The sequence below is a fragment of the Bolinopsis microptera genome, chromosome 7 (genome assembly GCF_026151205.1).
Source record: "Bolinopsis microptera isolate Bmic1 chromosome 7, MBARI_Bmic_1.0, whole genome shotgun sequence".
Taxonomy (NCBI): domain Eukaryota; kingdom Metazoa; phylum Ctenophora; class Tentaculata; order Lobata; family Bolinopsidae; genus Bolinopsis; species Bolinopsis microptera.
The window spans coordinates 14,455,989-14,478,959 of NC_087078.1; the positions used below are offsets into that span (position 1 = coordinate 14,455,989).

Sequence of the window (22,971 nt, forward strand, 5' to 3'; positions counted from 1 at the left end):
TGTTTATGTTTCTTTTTCTTTTAACGTTTTACCCACGATTAGCAATGTGATAACTCTGGTAACACTGCTGTACCAGCCGGTATATTGATATTAGAAATGTCTCTGTACGGTGGGATCGATGTGGAAATAGCCAAATCCGAGACAAGTTAGTCGAAATTTGTTCCTTTTAAAAATAACCGCTCCTGTTCATATTGCGACAGTCTTTTATTAAAACTCTCTTTATTATATGTACAGACATTTTAAATACATTTAATAAGTTTTAAATTCATCTCAACGATTCCCATTCAGATCTCGGGAAGGCTAATTTCAACTTCATGAACGCGCAACTGATGAGAAAAGCTCTCCCCAAACTTACGAAATCCTCTGCTTCCGCAGCTGCCATCAAAGAGGTCGTCAAGGAGGTATGTACTATTTCAATAAATTAGTTATGGTTTGTTATCGCTAAGATTCCGAAATTTTGAGAAAACCTTCGTTTCCAAGAAGCCGTTTTATAGATTCTACAAAAACATATCCTATATTTAATTACCACGAATATTCTTTTTAGACGTCCAGTGCTACGACAATCCATCCGGACGAGATATTTGTAGAGACGGACGCCTCCAAGAAGGAAATAGCACAGGAGTACGACCCTGTCAAACCTAATGACTACAGCGTGGTTAATGCCCTCATTCAGAAGAGGAAAAGAGAGAAGAAATATGAAGAGGAGGTTAGATATTCGATCTTTTTTTATCAATAAACTTTCAAATTGTTACACAAATCTAACATAATTTTATTTCAAAGAAAATATCGCCGAATGACCTTACATGCCTTGACAATGCAAGTGACCGAGTGTAAACAAAATTAGGGACACTGAAACACCAGTTGACCAGTAAACTGGTCATAGCAATTACATCGGGCCCTATAATTTACAAGACTGCATGAACTGGACTATCGTTTACGCCAATTTAACATGTACAAACACTGTGGACTTTTAAGAAATGCTCCTAATTTTAAGGAATCGCAATTTATAACTTTGTGAGTCCTAACCAGTAACCACACACATTAGAACAAGAGAGCCAAGCCACTCGTTTCTGCGTACGATGACACTGATAAACTGGGTATAGAGGATGACATGGACTTCTACGAGGATCCTAATGTGAAGAAGAAAGAAGCCCGGGCACCGGGAGGTGGATTTAGTGGAGGTGCGTTTTATTATTATTTAAACAAAATATATGTTTAACAAAATAAGTATTATTATTATTTTAAATCTAACATAATTGTAATGACTGATTACGAGGATTATTGATCGTTTCAGCAGAGTGAATTTATAATAATAGTATTCGTTCAAACTAGACAAATTCCTGTTATCCAATTTGAATTTGAATTAAAACACAGATAAAGACAACGATTATGATGGACCCAGCACTACAGCTAAAGGTGGGCGATGATAGCTCCACCTGCTTCACTCATCGAGAAGGATAAGACCACCCTGAACGCCCTCCACCCCGAGGTAGTCATTTACTTTACATATCGTTCACCACTGCTGTTTTCGTGGTCGTTGTAGTTTTTGTTTTTGTTCTTGCTGATTCGCGTGACTCTACAAACCCGTCCCATTGTCCAAATATATACATTACATTACTTCGGGATCCCCTAAAATCCGGATTCTAGGATTGAAAGAACAGAAGGTCTGGGGCATGCAATGGTTACTGTTACTGTTACTGTTACTGTTACTGTTACTGTTACTGTTACTGTTACTGTTACTGTTACTGTTGCTGTTACTGTTACTGTTACCCTTTGAACTTAATTTAAAATGACGACCCTCAACTTGCATTATTTAGTAATATTTTAAATGACCCCACAATTTACATATAACTAGTGGACTGGTTAGTGGTTTATCAGTTTATGTACATGTGTTACGGAGCATGGGTAGCTAATACATGATCGTGCTTGATGTGGACGAGATCTGTCTAGACTAATGGTCCTTATATCCCCACTTATAGCCCACTATCTGTACTGCCTCATTTGTCGTATTTTACAGCACGTGTTTCATCTAGTTAGCTGGAATGTCAGAGATATTGAGACGAAAATGTATCAACTTTAGCATTGTATGTTACTGCAAATTCCTGTTCGACGTACGTCAACCATCCACAAACGCATGAATACGAGGCAGCAGAAAGAAAGCCTGAGACAAAACTGATACAATATAACTTATCTTATTTTACAACTTATCTTACTTTTTAGCTTAGAGTTTAAAACAGTTTCCATCAGATTGATCCCAAGAAGTTGTTGCAAGAGACGCATAACGAAAATGCTGGAGTCACGGTAAACCGTGTGATGAGTATGAAGAATGTTAGCTCTATAGCCAGTAATATAATGAGCAAATATGGGTGGAAGGAGGGTCAAGGTTAGTTTGCAAAACCATTACAAACATCGTCTGAATTTAATTTACGAGTGTTAGAACTGTTCACCCTCGATTTTGCTGCGAAAATGCGGTAGGTTTAGTTGAATTTAAATACTGTAATGTGGCACCTTCCATAATCTATCCCTCTGTTGCAGTTAAAGTTCCGCTATCGAATTCAAATAAAAGTTTATTTACAATTTAATCCCTCATGGCCACATGTTTAATTGCAATCCGAATCTTTTGGTCACTTTGATCTTAATAAACCGGTTATTTTTTCTCGGGAACTGAAAATTAGATCTTAACTTTGAAAGTTTACCGAAATCAACGATTAAGCACTTCATAATATCATTTTTGATTCAACATGGACCGACTACATTACTACAAGTTTCTGAGCTGCTCCTCAGGTTTGGGTAAGGAGGAGCAGGGTATGGCCTCGGCTCTCCAAGTGGAGAAGACAGGTAGACAAAGGGGTGTTATTGTGAATGAGTCTGAGGAGCGAGCCAAGGCTAGGATTGAAGTTTCTAAACAGGAAGAAGGTTTGTAAGCACCCAACTCTCTATTTTGAAATTTGATTTCTCCCATTTAAATCTTGCTTTGTATTGGAACACGTCTGTCGTCTACAAAAATTTGAACTTTTGAAAGCTGTGTTTTTTTCAAGAATTTACAATGGATAAATAACTCTAGCTACTTAATTTGTATCCGTAGAGCGGAAAGCAAAGGCTGCAGAAGTAAAGAAGTCCTTGAAGCAACCCAGCAAAGTTATTTTGCTGAAAAATATGGTAAATTTCTGAATTTTGGTGAATATTAGTTTTAAAGATTTATGTTTATGCGATCATCATAATATTTAATATAAAACTAAAGTTTGTGGCTTGTGCTAAATTTAATCAATTTCTCCGTAATTTCAGGTGGGACCTGGGGAAGTTGATGATGATTTGGAGGGGGAAACTCGTGAGGAATGTTCAAAATACGGAGAAGTTATCCAGGTAGTGATATACGAGATTCCTAGTGGGGTGGCTGTTGAAGAGGCTGTCAGGATATTTGTTCAGTTTAACCGAGTTGAGTCAGCTGTTAAAGGTAACCAGTGGCCTGAGGCTGAATTTGATATTTCTGCCCTATTTTCTCACCAGAAAGCTATACATGGCTTAATGCTTGTCTCGTGTCAGAATGGGATTTAGTATTCCACTCATATTGATTAATTCTTTTAAATTCGACTGAATTATAGTGCTCTCATGTGAAATGTCTAATTTCTGACTGAAAATTAAAGTTTCACTATTTCAGCTGTCGTTGATCTACATAACAGATTCTTTGGTGGTCGAACAGTGAAATGTACGTTCTACCCAGTGGAAAAGTTCGAGGCTTTAGACCTGGCACCTCAAGCCGATGAATTGTGATAGTTTTACCATTTCGAACGCTACCAGCGAACTTTCTCAGAGCATTCCCTAAACCTGGCGCAGCAGAAATTTCCAGAGTTTTGACTCCAGATCCCATATAATATATATAATATATTACTTATAAGTCATGACTGTTCATACTTCATATTATCTACCTCTCTGCTTTTGCGACGATATGATGAAATTTTCTGTTATTATCAGCTGACCAGTCGAACTCGATTTAATGGCTGTGCGTTGGTTATGACGTGGTTATGACGTCATGACGTTGGTTATGGCGTTCAATGCTTTAAGGACCACTTTTTAATTTTTGGATAATTTATTTATTTATACTGCTTTATTTAATTGTTGAAACTATTATATACGTACTTAGAGATTTCATGAATCATGTCATATTCCAGATTTATCTAATTATGTCGACTAAAACGTTCAAATAAAATCCTGTATGCTGAATTTGCCAACTTCGCATTTTAGTGTACTTATCTATACAGTTTACACAACGTTTAATCACTGATAACTTAAAATTAGAATAATTAATTAGTTAGAATAATTAATTAGTTAGAATTATTAATTAGTTAGAATAATTAATTAGCTAGAATAATTAATTAGTTAGAATAATTAATTAGTTAGAATAATTAATTAGTTAGAATAATTAATTAGTTAGAATAATTAATTAGTTAGAATAATTAATTAGTTAGAATAATTAATTAGTTAGAATAATTAATTAGTTACCTCTAGCTCTATCTACTCAGTCACAACACTTAACGATTTCCCTCTGTTATAGGCATCATGTCAGTGGAAATAGTCCTGTCCATTCTCTCCCTTCCTATCGCAGTTATACTTATGTTTCTTGTCATATGGAACGTAAGTATTTTAGGTTTTTTCCCAGGTATTTTCAGGTATTTCAGATTAATGTCTGGTAGCTACTTTTATTTTACATTGGGTGGGCGGGGCTGCAATGACTGTTTATGACCGTTAGATATATTACAACTCAAAGTTATAATTCAAACAAGGATCTGTTGATATTCAAATAAAAGTTTTTAACATATAATGCATCGGATATTTTTTTAAATAGTCCTCAAATAAATTTTCAATGAATCATGAAATAAACTGCACAAAAAGATCAATTCGTAAATTGAAAATTTAACACTCAAATAAATAAATTGAAAATAAATACAGCTGGGCAATCAAAATTAAGAACGATGAAAAAAAAATCTGATAAATACTGTAGGGCCACTTCTTTGGAGTTGCTGAACTATGTACATTGTAACTTGCCTAATAGTACATGCATTGTCCGGCATCCTGCATCAAGGCTTGAACTTTCTTCGTCTGAGGTGAGGTTGAGTATATTAAAGTAAAGTAAATTAAGTACAGATTTGTTTACATTCATTTTGAGAGAAGCACAGGTAGGTTTCCTACAGTCAGAAAAACATCATGAATAGATTATGGCATAATAATCCATATCCTTGCCCATTAATATCAACAAAAAATAATCTAAATTGATGATTAGTAAGTAACTTAATAATTAATTCTATAAATAGTAACGTACCGTTTCATCTCGGCCCTCATACTGACACACAGCCTTATGAACCTTGATCATCTGGTATCTTATTCGTGGAGACTCTGTTGCTTTACAGCTCACTGATTCCGGATCCGGTGTTTTACCGGTTCTTCTGTGTTAATGAATTGATCGTTAATTTAATTGCTTTTTTTCGAAATACATTGTGCATAAAAACATAAGTAAATATAATCGTTATCGATGTATTGGGGAGCCAGCCAAGAGAATATCCCCAAATAACATATAATAATAGATATTATTAAATAAAATTACATATAATAATAGATATTATTAAATAAAATAACATATAATAATAGATATTATGTAAAAATGTAGGATGAATTAGAGTTTAAAGTTCAACGTACGGGCAAATAATTTTCTTGGAAAGTTCACAGAACTTCTTGTATCCGTCTCTGTAGTAGAGGACCTTCTTGGACTTGCAGACAATATCGGCCAGACTTGCCAAGTCTACAGCAGTGTTGGAGTCGGTTGACTCCACGCTGGATGATGAGAAAGTTGTTATATTGTAGAAGATTTGAGGTTGGGGAGGGTCAAAAATTGCGGGGTTAATACTCCATTTTGTGAAGTAGAAATGTTGTTACTGATTTTGCAAAACATGAGCTAATAATACTGAAACAAACAAATTGGGGTTTAGTTCAAAAACAGATATAGATCTGATGTTTCAGTCAAAAGGTCTATACAATTAAAATTAAGTCGACGACTCACCCGACTGCCAGGCAAATGAAGATAGCTAGGGTCACAGTTACAAAGTTCTTCATATCTTCTTTACTTCAGCCTAACCTTCAAAGGATACTCATCAAAACGTAACAAAATTTTGGGTAAAATTTTAATGTAGACTTTAATAAGTTTATGTTGCCAGTGAAGATTATACCAGCCAAATACAAGCTATATTTTGAGAGCTATTTTCTCTCTGACGAGTCAAAACAGGATGAAATATCTAAACACAGGTAGGGTTCTCAGATAACTGATAACCATAGCAAAGTTGCACCGAAAGGTATTCAACACTCAACAGGTAAACGCTGAACTACCGTATTGGCCTCAGCAGTAAAATATCTTTAGAATGATAACATCTACAACATAGAATGGCAAAATGAAATAGTAAAATGGGATTATTACATACAATTTCTGAACAGTGAGAAATACAAGGGGCGACGGCCCGTTTACATTAGTGCGGCATAAATAGCTTGTAAACGTCTGCAAGAAGCAGCGACTAAAGGAAAGCAACCTTAATTTCATATTATATTTTTTATCACCGGAGTCATCAAAGTCGGTCAAATTGAAACATTTTCTCGATTAGATGCGATAAATATTTTCTGTTGCCTAAATACCGATTAGGGCGATGCTGAAATAAGGTTGATCTGAGAATCCTCTGTTCCAGGTGTTCATCAATTTTGCAATACCTGATCCTTAGCTTTGTTAGTCGCGTCGTCACGACATTAAAGCCAGAGGGGGGGGGGGGTAAAATTCGTTTTTCCAGTTTTCACATATTTGATAAGAGCTGCTGGAGACGAACAAGAAGGAAAAAACTGGATCAAAATCTAACCTTGCATTTTTGAGATATCGCGCGCCAAATATTGAGTTTTACATGTAATTACATGTAAAACTTTAACTTAAACTGCAAAAAACTGTAAAAACTGCAACAACCTAAGGAACACTTGTGCCAAGTTTCAGCTTCTGGGTGTGGCCAGTCTTCTCAACTTAGGCCTTAAATGAAACATCACAAATGCACATTATACAGGGTGGGCCAAAAGTCAGTACCCATACGTTGGCCTTAATAGCTCCGCCGTGTTTTATATTTGAGAGCTGTTGCTTTGCAGATTGCATACTGTACTTACTGGTTCGAGGATTCCGTCGTCAAAATTTGAAAATTCGAATATTTTAGACCACGCCCATTCAATATTAAAACACCTATATTGTTTTCTCTGAACATGCTGAACGCCTAATTTTTTCAGAGACGGTAGATTATCAAATGTTACATATGATCTGAAAACATGAGGCAAAACGGATTAGAAATGACGAAGTTATCAAGCATTTTCTGTATCTCGTTAACAAAATTGACTGGGTGATTATGTGACACCGTGACACGACACCTTAATTGGGCACTCTTAACAATTCCCATAATGTTTAACGGGGTAGTTAACGGGGTCACCTTATCACGTGATTAGGTAATCCAATCACCTGATCACACGTAATGAATAAACTCGTTATGCTTCATATCTCGGTCATCTGAGAAGCTACAGTTTTAATTCTTTCAGGACAAACGTAATTCGAATGGCCAAACACAATTTAATAACATTAAGCTTGATCCAACTATCCAAACTATCAAATAAATGTGAAAATGAACCTCCATTTGAAAAAAATGAACGCGAATATTTTTCGAGTTGACAAATTCCTCGAACCAGTGGTGGTACTAAGTCATATCAGAAGGAAGTATTTAAATTGGGCACTCAGTGACTGAGCTATAAAGGCCAACGTATGGGTACTGACTTTTGGCCCACCCTGTAATATACTTAGCATATTATGTACTAATGTACTTAGCATTATTTTTTAAATTTAAGATATCTTATTAATTTAACAACACTAAAACGGGGGCTATTAAGCAAAAGTTGCCAAGAAACGAGATGAAAAGTGTTGTATGCAGCACTATGTGACTGATTTATTGTCACAGAAACTAGCGACTACCTTAAGAACGACAAATTTAGTCTATCATATATTTAGTCAAAATGTTGACTAATATTGTTGTAAACCAAATTTGTTTAGACTCAATTTTTCGGTGACTAATTTGAAAGCAGACCAAAATTTCAGTAGAGCATATATGACATGAATATTATTGAGCTTACCTTGTTTATAATTAATATAATGATATCACCATTCCTACTGCTGAACTACTTTGACTATTACACATAAGTTATAATCTACTGCTTTTATGCTTTCACATTATCTTACTTCCTTTTCCCATCAGACAAAATCTGCATCTAGAAAAATCATTTAATCAACATGCTTGACGTAAAACTTTAAAGTATGACTTTATGTGCGAAATCGGGGGAAAATAACTAGCTAAATAATGGAAAAATCAAATAAATGGAAAATGGTCTCGAAAAGTCAAAAAATGTGACTAAAATGGTTGTAGACTAAAAATTTGCAAAATTTGTGACTAAGATTGTGGTAACCTAAATTTTTGTAACAAAATTTATTGTGAACCAAATCTATTGGCCTAAAAGTATATTTAAAAGTGCAGTCCATCTGTTTGCACCACAATTTATGCCATTGTCGGTCAGTCATCTGATACTACAAAATCCGTCTTTCCAAGTATCATAAAGCCAGATGGTGATACTTGCGAGACGGAATTTGTAGTGTTATGACTGCGGTGCCTTGCACAAATTTACAGTCACATGGCACTGTTATTTTGGGTCTTTATGATCTAATGGTGTGACGATTCTTAGCAATATACTATTGTATGAGTTCAATCAGAAATGAGAAAATGGCCCATTATAAATCAGCACTTATTTTGTGATACCGTTGCGAGATCATAACCATCGATCTCAGCGAATAGCAACTAACTAGATACTGATAGAAAAATTTGCTCTTGCAAAAAAAACAGCTGCTTTGCTATATCATCGAGATATTAGTAACTTGATCAGAAGATAAAATGATCTTATATAAAACTATAGTCTGACTAATTAACTATTGGAGACAATCTCACTTACAGTTATTTCACAATTAAGAATACTTATTAATGATGATATGTCTATAAAAAACTGCATATTACAGATAAGTAGCGCATTTAATAGCAGTAGCAAATGGTGCTTTGATGTTACGACGGCATTGTGACCCGCAAGAAATACAATGAATTTTGCGCTAATCTAAGTCTAATTGGGGCGAGGCCTATTATCAACGGCACAGCCCTAAGTCAGTTAAGAGAATCTAATAACTCATTCATTGTATTATTATAATTAACTTGTGTGTTGGAAGTATGAATGAGCCCTTTGACAATAGTAGCGCGATGTCTGTAACAAATTATGTCACTTAGACGAATTAGCACGTGCAAATTGATAATTAGCCAATTATGATAATGATAATACAACTCCACAGCTGCTTTGCAAAAATTTTGGCGGTAAACCTGCAGAAGCCCGATCGTCGCCATTCTCCATTTATCTGGGAAATTTCCGATTTTTGACGAGGCAAATGTTATCTACCTTTTTATAGTACTTTCGATATTAAAAATAACGAAAATGATAATCGATAACAAATTATATCAAATTAAGTTACTGTAGCCAATGCACATGTTGGTCACAAGATAGCATGTGGTCAAAGGGGTCACCTGAAATCTCATGTTACCCAGCCAACATGGCTTTTCCAGTACCCACCTTCTCCCCGTAAAAAGAATGTAATTGGACGGGTTAGAGATGCAGCTTGACGGAGATACAGCTCGATCCTACCCAGTACCCACACTATATCAGAGTGCTCCTACCCAGTACCCACACTATATCAGAGTGCTCTAGAGATCCTACCCAGTACCCACACTATATCAGAGTGCTCTAGAGATCCTACCCAGTACCCACACTATATCAGAGTGCTCCTACCCAGTACCCACACTATATCAGAGTGCTCCTACCCAGTACCCACACTATATCAGAGTGCTCCTACCCAGTACCCACACTATATAATCAGAGTGCTCTAGAGATCCTACCCAGTACCCACACTATATCAGAGTGCTCCTACCCAGTACCCACACTATATCAGAGTGCTCTAGAGATCCTACCCAGTACCCACACTATATCAGAGTGCTCCTACCCAGTACCCACACTATATCAAAGTGCTCTAGAGATCCTACCCAGTACCCACACTATATCAGAGTGCTCTAGAGATCCTACCCAGTACCCACACTATATCAGAGTGCTCCTACCCAGTACCCACACTATATCAGAGTGCTCCTACCCAGTACCCACACTATATCAGAGTGCTCCTTCCCAGTACCCACACTATATCAGAGTGCTCCTACCCAGTACCCACACTATATCAGAGTGCTCCTACCCAGTACCCACACTATATCAGAGTGCTCCTACCCAGTACCCACACTATATCAGAGTGCTCCTACCCAGTACCCACACTATATCAGAGTGCTCTAGAGATCCTACCCAGTACCCACACTATATCAGAGTGCTCCTACCCAGTACCCACACTATATCAGAGTGCTCCTTCCCAGTACCCACACTATATCAGAGTGCTCCTACCCAGTACCCACACTATATCAGAGTGCTCCTACCCAGTACCCACACTATATCAGAGTGCTCCTACCCAGTACCCACACTATATCAGAGTGCTCCTTCCCAGTACCCACACTATATCAGAGTGCTCTTACCCAGTACCCACACTTTATCAGAGTGCTCCTACCCAGTACCCACACTATATCAGAGTGCTCCTACCCACTACCCAGTACCCACACTATATCAGAGTGCTCCTACCCAGTACCCACACTATATCAGAGTGCTCCTACCCAGTACCCACACTATATCAGAGTGCTCCTACCCAGTACCCACACTATATCAGAGTGCTCCTACCCAGTACCCACACTATATCAGAGTGCTCCTACCCAGTACCCACACTATATCAGAGTGCTCCTACCCAGTACCCACACTATATGAATATCAGAGTGCTCTAGAGACTGTTCCGAAACAAACTCCGTAATAGGATTCATTAAATTATTACCTAAGTAACGGGATGTCTGTAGCCTTGAGAAGGGACGAGAGCAGCATTCCACTGCTTGAGAGGCAGGGTGCACTAACATAACATAGCCTCGAGAAGGGACGAGAGCAGCATTCCACTGCTTGAGAGGCAGGGTGCACTAACATAACATAGCATTGAGAAGGGACGAGAGCAGCATTCCACTGCTTGAGAGGCAGGGGTGCACTAACATAACATAGCATTGAGAAGGGACGAGAGCAGCATTCCACTGCTTGAGAGGCAGGGTGCACTAACATAACATAGCATTGAGAAGGGACGAGAGCAGCATTCCACTGCTTGAGAGGCAGGGGTGCACTAACATAACATAGCATTGAGAAGGGACGAGAGCAGCATTCCACTGCTTGAGAGGCAGGGTGCACTAACATAACATAGCATTGAGAAGGGACGAGACCAGCATTCCATTGCTTGAGAGGCAGGGGTGCACTAACATAACATAGCATTGAGAAGGGACGAGAGCAGCATTCCACTGCTTGAGAGGCAGGGTGCACTAACATAACATAGCATTGAGAAGGGACGAGAGCAGCATTCCACTGCTTGAGAGGCAGGGTGCACTAACATAACATAGCATTGAGAAGGGACGAGAGCAGCATTCCACTGCTTGAGAGGCAGGGGTGCACTAACATAACATAGCATTGAGAAGGGACGAGAGCAGCATTCCACTGCTTGAGAGGCAGGGGTGCACTAACATAACATAGCATTGAGAAGGGACGAGAGCAGCATTCCACTGCTTGAGAGGCAGGGTGCACTAACATAACATAGCATTGAGAAGGGACGAGAGCAGCATTCCACTGCTTGAGAGGCAGGGGTGCACTAACATAACATAGCATTTAGAAGGGACGAGAGCAGCATTCCACTGCTTGAGAGGCAGGGTGCACTAACATAACATAGCATTGAGAAGGGACGAGAGCAGCATTCCACTGCTTGAGAGGCAGGGGTGCACTAACATAACATAGCATTGAGAAGGGACGAGAGCAGCATTCCACTGCTTGAGAGGCAGGGGTGCACTAATATAACTGCTCTTATACTGCTCCTTTACTACTCGTTAGGCCTACATGCCAGTCTAGGACGCATGATCAAGGCAAGCATGTGCGCAGCCCATCCCACTGTGTGGGAGGTTATCACCCTTGTTCTTTGTTACTAAGTCAATGGATCTGTCGCCTCTAGGTCCAAATTTGTTTGTGTTTCCAGTCAAAGACTGGTTATTGGGGTCACTCGAAAGTTTCGCAATTTTTAGTCTGAAAGATCTTACCGGTGATGCGATGTGTCTATACAGTTATATTAAAGTCACTATTGTGACGGTACATTAGAACTAGACAGAAACAAAGTGTGAAGGGCCTGAATATGTAGTATTAATATGTAGTATTAATACTAATTTGAATATAATTATAATCTATTTTAATTAAAACCATTTAAATATTCAATTTGATTAATTTCAGATAATCTCGTTTGACGAGTTGAAGACGGATTACAAGAACCCAATAGACCTATGCAACTCACTTAACCCGGTGAGCAATATTCTTCAGCTGTGTTCTTGTTAAATGTTGTTTAATGGGACAAATTAGAGAGAAAAATATAAAATACTCATCAGAAAGTGTTACATCAAGAATAACACAGCTCACCACTTTATCATCGTATCGTATAGTAAGAAATAAGAACACGTCTGCTAGTTAATCCTCTGATAAACAGATCTACTGATGCAGAGAAGTATTTACTTAACTGTGGTCAAACACCGCCCTATATCATTTGCTAATGAATCAAGGAAACTGAGTGATATATAACAGTGATACGCCTGATTTTGGTGGTGTGCAGTAAGCATGCAAGTACTAATTATAATGAAGAAATATAAAATATTTTGATGTCAAATGTTGTATCTTTATGAGGATTTCTTAATCTGCGTGAGTCTAATTTCCACGTTCCTCCTACTGAAAAAGACAATTTCGCTTTAGAATCATAAATAAATGTCGATTTTGATGTGTTCCTTTTTAAATTGGTGCTCGTAACAAACCAATTAATGAGACCGGTATTTTCGGTTTTTTTTAATTAATTTCAAAATTTGGTTAAATTATCGACAAAATGCTCACCGAACACAATCTTACCGGTACGCCGTCCATGCACAGTGCACAGTGCAGTGTGCACACCTCACAATAAGATATAACAAATCAAGGTCTACTGCTTTTAAAGTATTAGAAAATGGGGCTAGGCACCATTTAATATTGCTGTCATTAGTGGAGAGCAATTTAACGGGCAATTATGATTGACGAATCGGCCATTTTAAGTTTACTTATTCCTTGACTGTTGGTATTTAGAATTTAATATGCTTGATTGCAGTTTGAAAATATGGTTAGAAAACAGTCGCCGTTGTTAAACTGTTAAGTGCAATTTGCAACTGGATCAATATCCGGCATGATTAGGAAACTTTTGTACAGTTTGCAAGCAGGATGATTGAAATGTAAAATTTCTGCGCCATGTACGTGTGTTGGTGCCAGTAGAAAGGTGCAGCGGAGAAGAAAACTGATTGGATCCAGTCGAATACACAATCCTCACCATAATAATTGTTTTTTTTGCTCTCAGAAAAAGGCATTAAATGGAACAATCTTAATATTTTTATTGGCCAAAAAGATTATTTAAAATTGAATTACACATGATTTTCGGCATTTAAAAAAAGATACTTATTTTAATTTACAATTACTATTAGGCCAGCAGCAGTTCATAAAGTGTATACTTTCTTCGCCCGAGGCTTCGTTGCTCAGCGACTCATTTAACCTTACGGTTTCCCGATCATTCAGCTGAGTCAACATAGGAGAAGTACCACAGATGTGTAACATAACATAGCTCCAACGGGCAACAGATTACTTAGACCTTTTATTGTTAATAATATTAATAACAATCAATAATAACAATATTAACATTAATTAAATTAATAGTAATCTCTATAATATCTTCAGCTGGTATTACCGGAGTATGTTCTACAAGGATTTATAGCCCTCAGCTACCTCTATTACATGCAGTATCTGGGTATTATTATCATGCTCCCTCTCACCGCTTATCATGCTTACAGGTTACCTTTTTAGTTACTTTTTAGTTACTTTTTAGTTACTTTTTAGTTACTTTTTAGTTAATTCCTACACTTATCATATAGTTCTACTACCTGATCAGCTGCTAATTATTATTATATAGATTTTGAGTTAGATCAACCGTTAAAATTATTGACTTATTGATATTTATTGATATGCTATTCGAGGAAACGATTTAACAGAACAACACCAAATTACCAAAACTGTACGTTATTTGATTAAAATTTCTTCCATTGCAAGTTTTGACCATTTAGGGGTAAATCTGCTCTGGAGATTTTGAGACGAGTAATTGCGCTTCGATTTATTTAACGATATTTCCTTAGCTACCTTTAATAAGCATTATCAAGATCACATCAGTCTCATTTGGTAACTTTGCCATCGTACATTTCATCCCACGCTGCACTATAAGTATATACTATATAGTACATCATGATACATTACTGTTACCCTAAACGTACTGCTAACATGATACATTACTGTTACCCTAAACGTACTGCTAACATGATACATTACTGTTACCCTAAACGTACTACTAACATGATACATTACAGCATTACTGTTACCCTAAACGTACTGCTAACATGATACATTACTGTTACCCTAAACGTACTGCTAACATGATACATTACTGCTACCCTAAACGTACTGCTAACATGATACATTACTGTTACCCTAAACGTACTACTAACATGATACATTACTGTTACCCTAAACGTACTGCTAACATGATACATTACTGTTACCCTAAACGTACTGCTAACATGATACATTACTGTTACCCTAAACGTACTGCTAACTCCAACTCTTACCCAAAGCATTAGCCAGTCTCCGATAACAGAATAAATAATAAAATAAATCTCAGGCCTTACATGATCTCGGGACCCGATCAAAATCATGACAGAAGTGACCACAACATATAATCATAATCACATGAAAATTATAAGTTTAAATGGGTTCTATCAGTGCTAGTTAGCGCTGGCCATCGCTAACTAGCGCTAACTAGCGCTGCATCTCGTTTAGACTATCGCAAAAGAACCTATAAACGCTTTTCAGGTATGTGAGGCGACCCCGGATGAGCGTGCTAGGAATATACGATCCAACTGCTGTCATGAACGGGGATGAGATGGACAGGAACAAGAAAGAGGGATTCATTAAACTAGCCCTCTATCTTATAAACTTCTTCGCTGGCCTCCTGTGGTAAGTTATTACGATTGTTGTGGTTATTATCAGGTTACTTAATATCGGTTTTTAACATTTATATGTATATTTACGTTTTTTGTAACTAACGTTTCAAATTAGCTTGTTTATGGATGTCTAGTCGAGTGTGTCTTCACTCCTCAATCTTTTAAAATATGTTTTAATTCTATATACTTTATACGATAGCCACATGATTTTAAGGACCATATCAATTATCAGAACTGTCACCTGATCTATCCTAATGTGCTAACATTATTGTGAAGTTTGAAAGGTGGTGTTAGCCTGATCATGTTATTAGAAACGGATTATGATCTCAATTGAATTTGGAGGGGTTCAAAACAGCGAAAGTAACCAAATTATTTTTCAGTCGGAGTCTGAGAAATTGCATATTATGTCCTTGTTATCGCACTATTGAAATATTACAATATTATAGATCACAGATCAACATTTGGCTAATACAAATAATATGAGAAACAAGTATGAGGTACAATTAGTACTACAAAAAAGTCCATATATAGAACGCGTGAGGTACTTATATATTAACATGAAGAGGTTAAAATCAACGTTACACCTTTAAATCAGGTGGTTGTGATAAATTATATATTTTCTTGCACACAATAGAGAATTAAAGTAATACGTTGAGCACATTTCATAGATTTTATTGTTTAAACTAGTAATTGTAAAATATAATATTAATGAATTAAATATATGATATTAAAGGACGATAATGCAACACCTTATCTACTTTTATGCTCCTGACGTTCAAAGTTCAAACCCACTCATAAAATTAATCCAGGTATGTACTAGGTATGTACTAGATATGTACTAGGTATGTACTAGGTATGTACTAGGTATGTACTAGGTATGTACTAGATATGTACTAGATATGTACTAGATATGTACTAGATATGTACTAGGTATGTACTAGATATGTACTATGTATGTACTAGATATGTACTAGATATGTACTAGATATGTACTAGATATGTACTAGATATGTACTAGGTATGTACTAGATAATTACTAGGTATGTACTAGATATGTACTAGGTATGTACTAGATATGTACTAGATATGTACTAGGTGTGTACTAGGTATGTACTAGGTATGTACTAGGTATGTACTAGGTATGTACTAGATATGTACTAGGTATGTACTAGGTATGTACTAGGTATGTACTAGGTATGTACTAGGTATGTACTAGATATGTACTAGGTATGTACTAGGTATGTACTATTTGTAGCTACAACAGCCATTCCACGGAGAATTAGAATGATTTCTGGAACAATTATCTCAATCTTGTCGATACGGAGCCAAACGCCAACTGATAAACCAAAATTAGCATGATTTTAGCAAGACACAAAGTGCGTTTTAACAATTTTGTTAAGCCATGTGGGGTTTTGCATTAAAAACACATTTATTGACTCCTTATTTAGCAAACAGGAACCAGTAGTAACAATTTTCATACCAAAAAACGTTAGCTACTTCTATTTATAGAGTTTATAAACTACCATAACTACTAACTACTTTCACTTCTATTAACTGCTTCAAGTAGACGGCAAGTAACTAGCTCATACCAAGGATAGTTTAAAGAGTATGAGATACTCACAGTACGCGGAATCATAGCAAAAGACTCCCTTGCACAAAATAAAGTATTTCTCTGAGTCAGTACCAAACTATTCACTAGTAATTTACATACAGCTCCGACTATGTAAGCAACGCTGTCTATTTGGAGAAATATGGCTGCCGTCGCGTAATTACAGATCGTCTGAATTCTTCACCTATCACCGATACTAGCATTAAAACTTCCCTCCCTAGCTTATTTTCGATAAACATCTATAAGTCTAATGCCACGCCCAAATCCTAATAAAGACAAAAACTTGACCGTTGATGGAGTAAACGTGTGTGCACATTGCACAACAGTTTTAAATTCCATTGAGAAATTGACATGCGAACCGAAAGTTTGCGAAAATTAACAAAATGTGGTGGATCTGAGCAACCCTTAAATATGACGTTTGGTTGCACAATACTGATATGTTAGTAACCGAGTCTATTATTTTATTCTAAGCTGTTGTTAATTTGTGGACGATAATTATATTAAGACCATTTAATTGTTCATTCGTCCAGTGACGAAAAATTGTGCCTAGACGCCAATTTAAGACAAAATTTGTTAAGTTCTAAATTCTGAGTTTTTACTCGAATTTAAACTTATACCACTGTTATACTTTCGTCCCACGCGAATTGTGTCAATCTAATAAGAGTATAGGAGAGGAGCTTGGTTTAAACAAGTTTCATTGATGACCTATTATTTATCTCGTCTAAGTTAAAGTTCATTGTGCAAGGGGACACAAAAAGGACCAAATCTAAACAGTGCATGAAGGAATAATATCTATAAAGATAAATGAATAAAACAGAACTAAGCACCCTATTATATCCCTATTATAATAAGATCTGCAGCAAACAGTAATATATCACCCACCGGCCACCGCCTAATTTAGTTATTAGTTATTAGCCAGTTTAAGGGTCGTTATTAACAAAATTTGTTTTAAGTTTTGGCCTTTGAGTGGTGTGTCTATACTCTATAGGTACCGAGACGGACGACGGTAGTATCACGAGTGAGGCTATCTTACTTTAATGAAGAGTGTAATTGATATTTGGCGACAAAGAGGATATTTATTAGTTATTTTGTCATATTATAATAACTAGCAGGAACCCGTCTAACCCTAAAGTTGTAGGTTTACTGTGTTCCTACTTGAATTTACTTTGGGTTCTTTACTTTGAGAAGGATCAAACAAAGAGAAAGGAGGAGGATAACAACGTTAGGACAAAAGGGGTATAACTATACAGGGTGGCCCATAAGTGACTACCCACACGCAACCTCTTAATAACTCACGTAATTCGTCTCCAAATTGCACCAAAATTTCAGAGATTATAGATATGGGTCAAACTTAGATTTCCTGAAAGTTTCATAAGCCACGCCCAATTACAGTGGGCGTGGCATGACACTTTCTCTTTTTCACTATTGTCTTCAGGGAATAGTAACAACACATATAAACAAGACCGACTGAAGGGAAAGTGGGAAATGTGAAGGGAATAGGGATAACTTTGTGAAGAAATAACTTTACTCCAAAACTCTTACTATTTGTAGCAGAGTTGTACAAAAAAATAGCCGTCAGGACTCAGGAGGTCAGTTTGTAGTTAACTTATCAAGATAACAACTTCTTTGTTCGGTATAATATCTACATCTTAAAAATTACCCTAAACCAGCGAATGGATTACAAATATAAACTGACCCGAGCCCTACTGGTAAAGACATCCTCGCCCTATTTAAGTGGGTCCCAATCCCCACCGACTATTCTTCTTTGCGTCATGCCTATGTTCCTGAATACTTGCTTCATCATCTCCTTTTTATAAAAATCACGGTGTCTTTATTGACTAAGCGCACTACTAGTGGTAGTAGCTCTCGGAATGACTCCCACACCCACCACTTAAGAAACGGCCACTAACGAGCAGCACTTAAGAAACGGCCACTAACGAGCAGCCCAAAATATTTGAGTACTGTTGTTTAGCGTACAGGGTGGGACATAAGTTAGTGAGCAAACGTCCGTGCTTGCAGATGGCATACTCTACTACTTATCCGAGGAATCTGTCTCCTATGGTATAAGATTCGATTGTTGGAGGCGACCTCCTTTTAATATTAAATTGTTTATATCCGGAAGAACCTGTTGAACAGGTCAGTAACTTTGTTTATCTTGGTACCAACATCAGTGGGGATGGTACCATTGACCGAGATCTTGACATCAGGATCCAGCGTGCTAATGGTACGTTCCATCAGCAGCTTTGGAAGATATGGAACAGTCGAACTATAAGAACGCTTACCAAGATCCGTATTTACAAGGCTGCTGTTAAATTACTATTCTGTTATATGGAGCAGAAGTCTGGAACACAACAAAAAAGCAGATGAAACGGTTTGAGGTCTTCCATCTCACCTCCCTGAGTAGAATCTCGAAGATAAAGTGGTTCTTCCATGTCACCAATGAAGAAGTTCTCAGGTGTGCTGGAATTAAGTCTATTGAAACTTTCATCGGTTCGGCTAGACTAAGGTGGTACGGACATGTTGTCAGAATGCCAGAGACACGGTTTCCCAATTTTTTACTGGATTGTAAACCAAACTATGGAAAGAGACTGAGAGGACGACCCCGTAAAGGCTGGATGGCCTGTGTACTCGAGGATGCAGCTGAATTTACAGGTGTCGATAACATCAGCAGAGACGCAGTAAAACAGTTAGCTCTAAAACGAGTGGAATGGAGGTACATGTTACGCCGTATAATAGATGTGGGTGATGCAGGCCACTCCAACGACTAGGAGGAGACCTCTTCATGTGGCATGTATGTATGTTTATATCTGGTCTGGCTATCTGGGGGAACATGCTAACTAGAAACTCCAATCATTTCATTGTGTGATACGACGTCATAATTGGACTTCCTGCACGACTCCCAGTGTGGATCAGGTGTCAACCCAATCACCTGTCACCTGATCCCACGTAATGAACAATCTCGTTGTTTCGTGCTTGATATCTCGGTCATCTGAGAAGCTAGAGATGCCATCCTTTCAGGACGAATGTAATTTTAATGGCAAATGTGAAAGTGAAAGTGAAAGTGAACGTTTATTCGAAAAATTACCACCTTCGTTGTCTTATTTGACGGATTCCTCGAATGAGTGATGATGATAACAAGTCATATCAGAAGTAACTATCTCATTGGAAACTTTGTGACTGAGAAATAAGCCCACAGTATCTTATTGGCCATCCTGTATTAACGCCAAATAAAAAGAACAAGGTTGCTCAAACTTGGAATGAATATAATATTCAGATTTAACGAACAGTAATGTTCGAGACCAGCGTTGCAATACAGTTATAACGTGAGCAACATCTAGGTTCAATGAGGGACAGAGCATGTGTCTGGTATTGTCACACCCTAGATAGAGTAACAGATGTTTGCATATGCTGACCGTGCTCTTGAAAGCTTGAATCAGTAACAATAAGATTTACGCTGTCAAGAGGATGGCCTCATAGTAATATTCCTTGCAGATACTACTAATGAGATAATGGTATTGTAGCGAATGGTAACTATTTATTTTTAAATCTTAATATAACTTTATATATTAACGGTATGATAACAGATAAGTACGTATTTGAAACAGATTTGGTGTATGCCCCCTTAAGCATAAAGAATTTGTATATTATCATACATATTAGTGTAACCCTGAGATTATTGTTTAAGATTATTTGTAAATGATCATTAGAACCACCTTCCGATTCAACGCTGAACAATATACAAGGTACCCAATCGTTGGATAGCTGTCGCCGATACAAACAGCACAGTGGATAAAATGTTAAGGCACCTACGGATAGCTTTTAAAGTAAATATTGTGATTCAATTTAATCTAAATTAAATTCTGTAAACCCATCTTATGATAAAAGTCTGCCTTCCTTAGTGTTAGTTCCCCGTCGCTATTGTGGGGAAAATTGTAAGCTAATCGACGACTCAAATCAATTCACCCCCATTCATGAAAGTCAGACAAAGTCGCCGTTATTGCCCTATAAGTAGATCGACTCTTTATAAATGGGCTGAAATTCCTTTTTTCCCGATTCCCGGGAAATGCACTTACTGATTCCTGGGCTTTAAAGCATCAAAGCTCTGTATAATGGGTCATATTTGACACAATGCACGATGGCGCGTGCTCGGAGGGATATCGCAATGAGGTTATGGCAGTGGTAATTGGTGAGACACTTACCGCTTTGCTTACCGACCATAATTTGTTCTTAATACCGTTCTTCGGCGGTGGCTTTATCCAGATAATCCCAAGACTAAAGTAAGACAGATACAATTTTTTGGTAGGAAACATCTTGGAAGCTTGAAACCATAACGAAACCATAAAAACCGCCAAAGCATTGTATGGGCTTGAACTGGCACTTGGCAGTTGTTTATAAGGATAGTATTATATATTAAGCTTATGCAATATGTCGTTGCTTATGAAGTGTGCTCAAAATTTGGTGACAATTCCACTGCAATGACGTAACGAGAAGGTGCCCATCGTCAGCATTAAGTTGAATATTTAAATTTACCGAATCCAGTGTTCACAGTACTAGTATTGCAAATCTTCAAAATCTTAGCTGAAAAAGTATTTAATTGCGTTCGATCATCATTGATCACAATAATCCGACCCTAATATCTTGAAAACTGTCATAACTTGAAACTTGTTTACTTTCAGGATGATACTCGCTGTGAGCAGCTAGGACATATTACCAACAAGGAGTGTGACTCAGCTCAGAGGTCACATGGTCACATGGCGGACACGTGTGACGTATATAAAGTGATATTTTACCTTGGAGTTTTAGGACAGGATCTGCTGTTAGAACCTGCAGCTGAAACGCAGTTTGTGTGCTTTCTGCCATCATCTTCGGTTTCAATTTGTTATCATTATCAGTGTTTGCAGTTTGAGATTCTATGGGATGCTTTAATGTGGTTGGTGGTGCTTGGTATGCTTTGCGAAATGGAGCATTCGAACGTTTATTTTTTTCCTTGGCTTCACTTTTTATAAATTTGTATTAGTATGGAATGAAATAGTATTTGAATTTTTATACGGCTGAATCCTTATTAATCTTTAATGTATAATGCATAATTTTAGGTGATATGACTGAATTAACGGTGTGGTAATACACAATCAGTCTCGCTTTCTTTAGCTTAATGTCAGTGTCCAATGTAACTCTTTGCTGTTATTACTGTAAATTGAATATACTCTCCTATCGATGAGCATAACATATGACAGTGTGACGAAACCGATAACAGTTTGACGAACACAGTATTTGTTGTCGAAATATTCTAATCCTCCGATCCTTGAGATTGTCATTACTTGTATTCTGTACTTCCATTTATATTGGATTCACTGTGATATTATTATAAAAATATTGATGTAGTTAACGTTTGAGTATAAATTTAGATTCAGATTTTTGTGTCGTGATCCTGTCTCCAAATTCGGCAGTATCCAAGAAGCCCGACCATCAAGGATAGACACTAAATAAGCAACATTTTCTTATAAACTTGAGTAAGAATTAAGATGAGAGTCCCTAAATAAAAGTTAACCCTTACTCTGACCATAACCCTTATCTTCAATCTTAAAGTTATTTTCCGCTTAGCCTTATTAGTTGGGCTTCTTGCATAATGCCCCGATAGCGACTAGGCTATGAACAATCTCATCACTAGACTTAGAGTGATACAGTTAGAATCAGGAATCCTCAGGAATTGATGCAGCTACTGGAATTTTGAATGAATAATGGGTTTTCAATGAAAGACTAGACTGTGAGTGTGACTAGATCTGTACTGAGATCAAGTCGCTAAAAAGTTGTGCCCGGCTGTTAAGATGCGTACTCGGGTTTCAGCACGACAACTTACTTAACGGCCTATTTAATGCTCCAATTTTCCATGAATTCTAGAGATTATTTATTTATTATATTTCATTAAATTGTGGTGGTATTAATTTAACTACGTATAATGGGCTCCTTTTAACTAGAGTATGGAAATTCAGGTTCCGATATTATGGAATACCT

The 22,971-nt window shown here is 37.2% G+C and overlaps 3 protein-coding genes across 3 annotated transcripts; 2 read left to right on the plus strand and 1 right to left on the minus strand.

Moving 5' to 3' along the window:
- The first annotated feature begins 34 nt into the window (after positions 1-34).
- On the plus strand, positions 35-4,211 carry LOC134818733 (splicing factor 45-like). Its single transcript, XM_063828379.1, has 11 exons — positions 35-145; positions 289-401; positions 545-706; positions 1,046-1,181; positions 1,375-1,416; positions 1,856-1,905; positions 2,248-2,383; positions 2,785-2,916; positions 3,086-3,159; positions 3,286-3,454; positions 3,659-4,211. Exons 1-11 carry the CDS (start codon positions 97-99, stop codon positions 3,769-3,771), a joined length of 1,176 nt encoding a protein of 391 aa, XP_063684449.1. The 5' UTR covers positions 35-96; the 3' UTR covers positions 3,772-4,211.
- A 345-nt stretch (positions 4,212-4,556) lies between these two features.
- On the plus strand, positions 4,557-22,369 carry LOC134817882 (protein cornichon-like). The gene is made up of 5 exons (XM_063827243.1): positions 4,557-4,632; positions 12,529-12,597; positions 14,038-14,150; positions 15,220-15,363; positions 21,636-22,369. Exons 1-5 carry the CDS (start codon positions 4,558-4,560, stop codon positions 21,658-21,660), a joined length of 426 nt encoding a protein of 141 aa, XP_063683313.1. The 5' UTR covers position 4,557; the 3' UTR covers positions 21,661-22,369.
- Positions 5,015-6,129, minus strand: LOC134818909 (uncharacterized). Its single transcript, XM_063828620.1, has 4 exons — positions 6,053-6,129; positions 5,692-5,826; positions 5,318-5,441; positions 5,015-5,097 (listed from the first exon to the last, which is right to left on the minus strand). The coding sequence occupies exons 1-4, from the start codon at positions 6,103-6,105 to the stop codon at positions 5,044-5,046; spliced, it is 366 nt and encodes a 121-aa protein (XP_063684690.1). The 5' UTR covers positions 6,106-6,129; the 3' UTR covers positions 5,015-5,043.
- Positions 22,370-22,971: the final 602 nt, after the last annotated feature.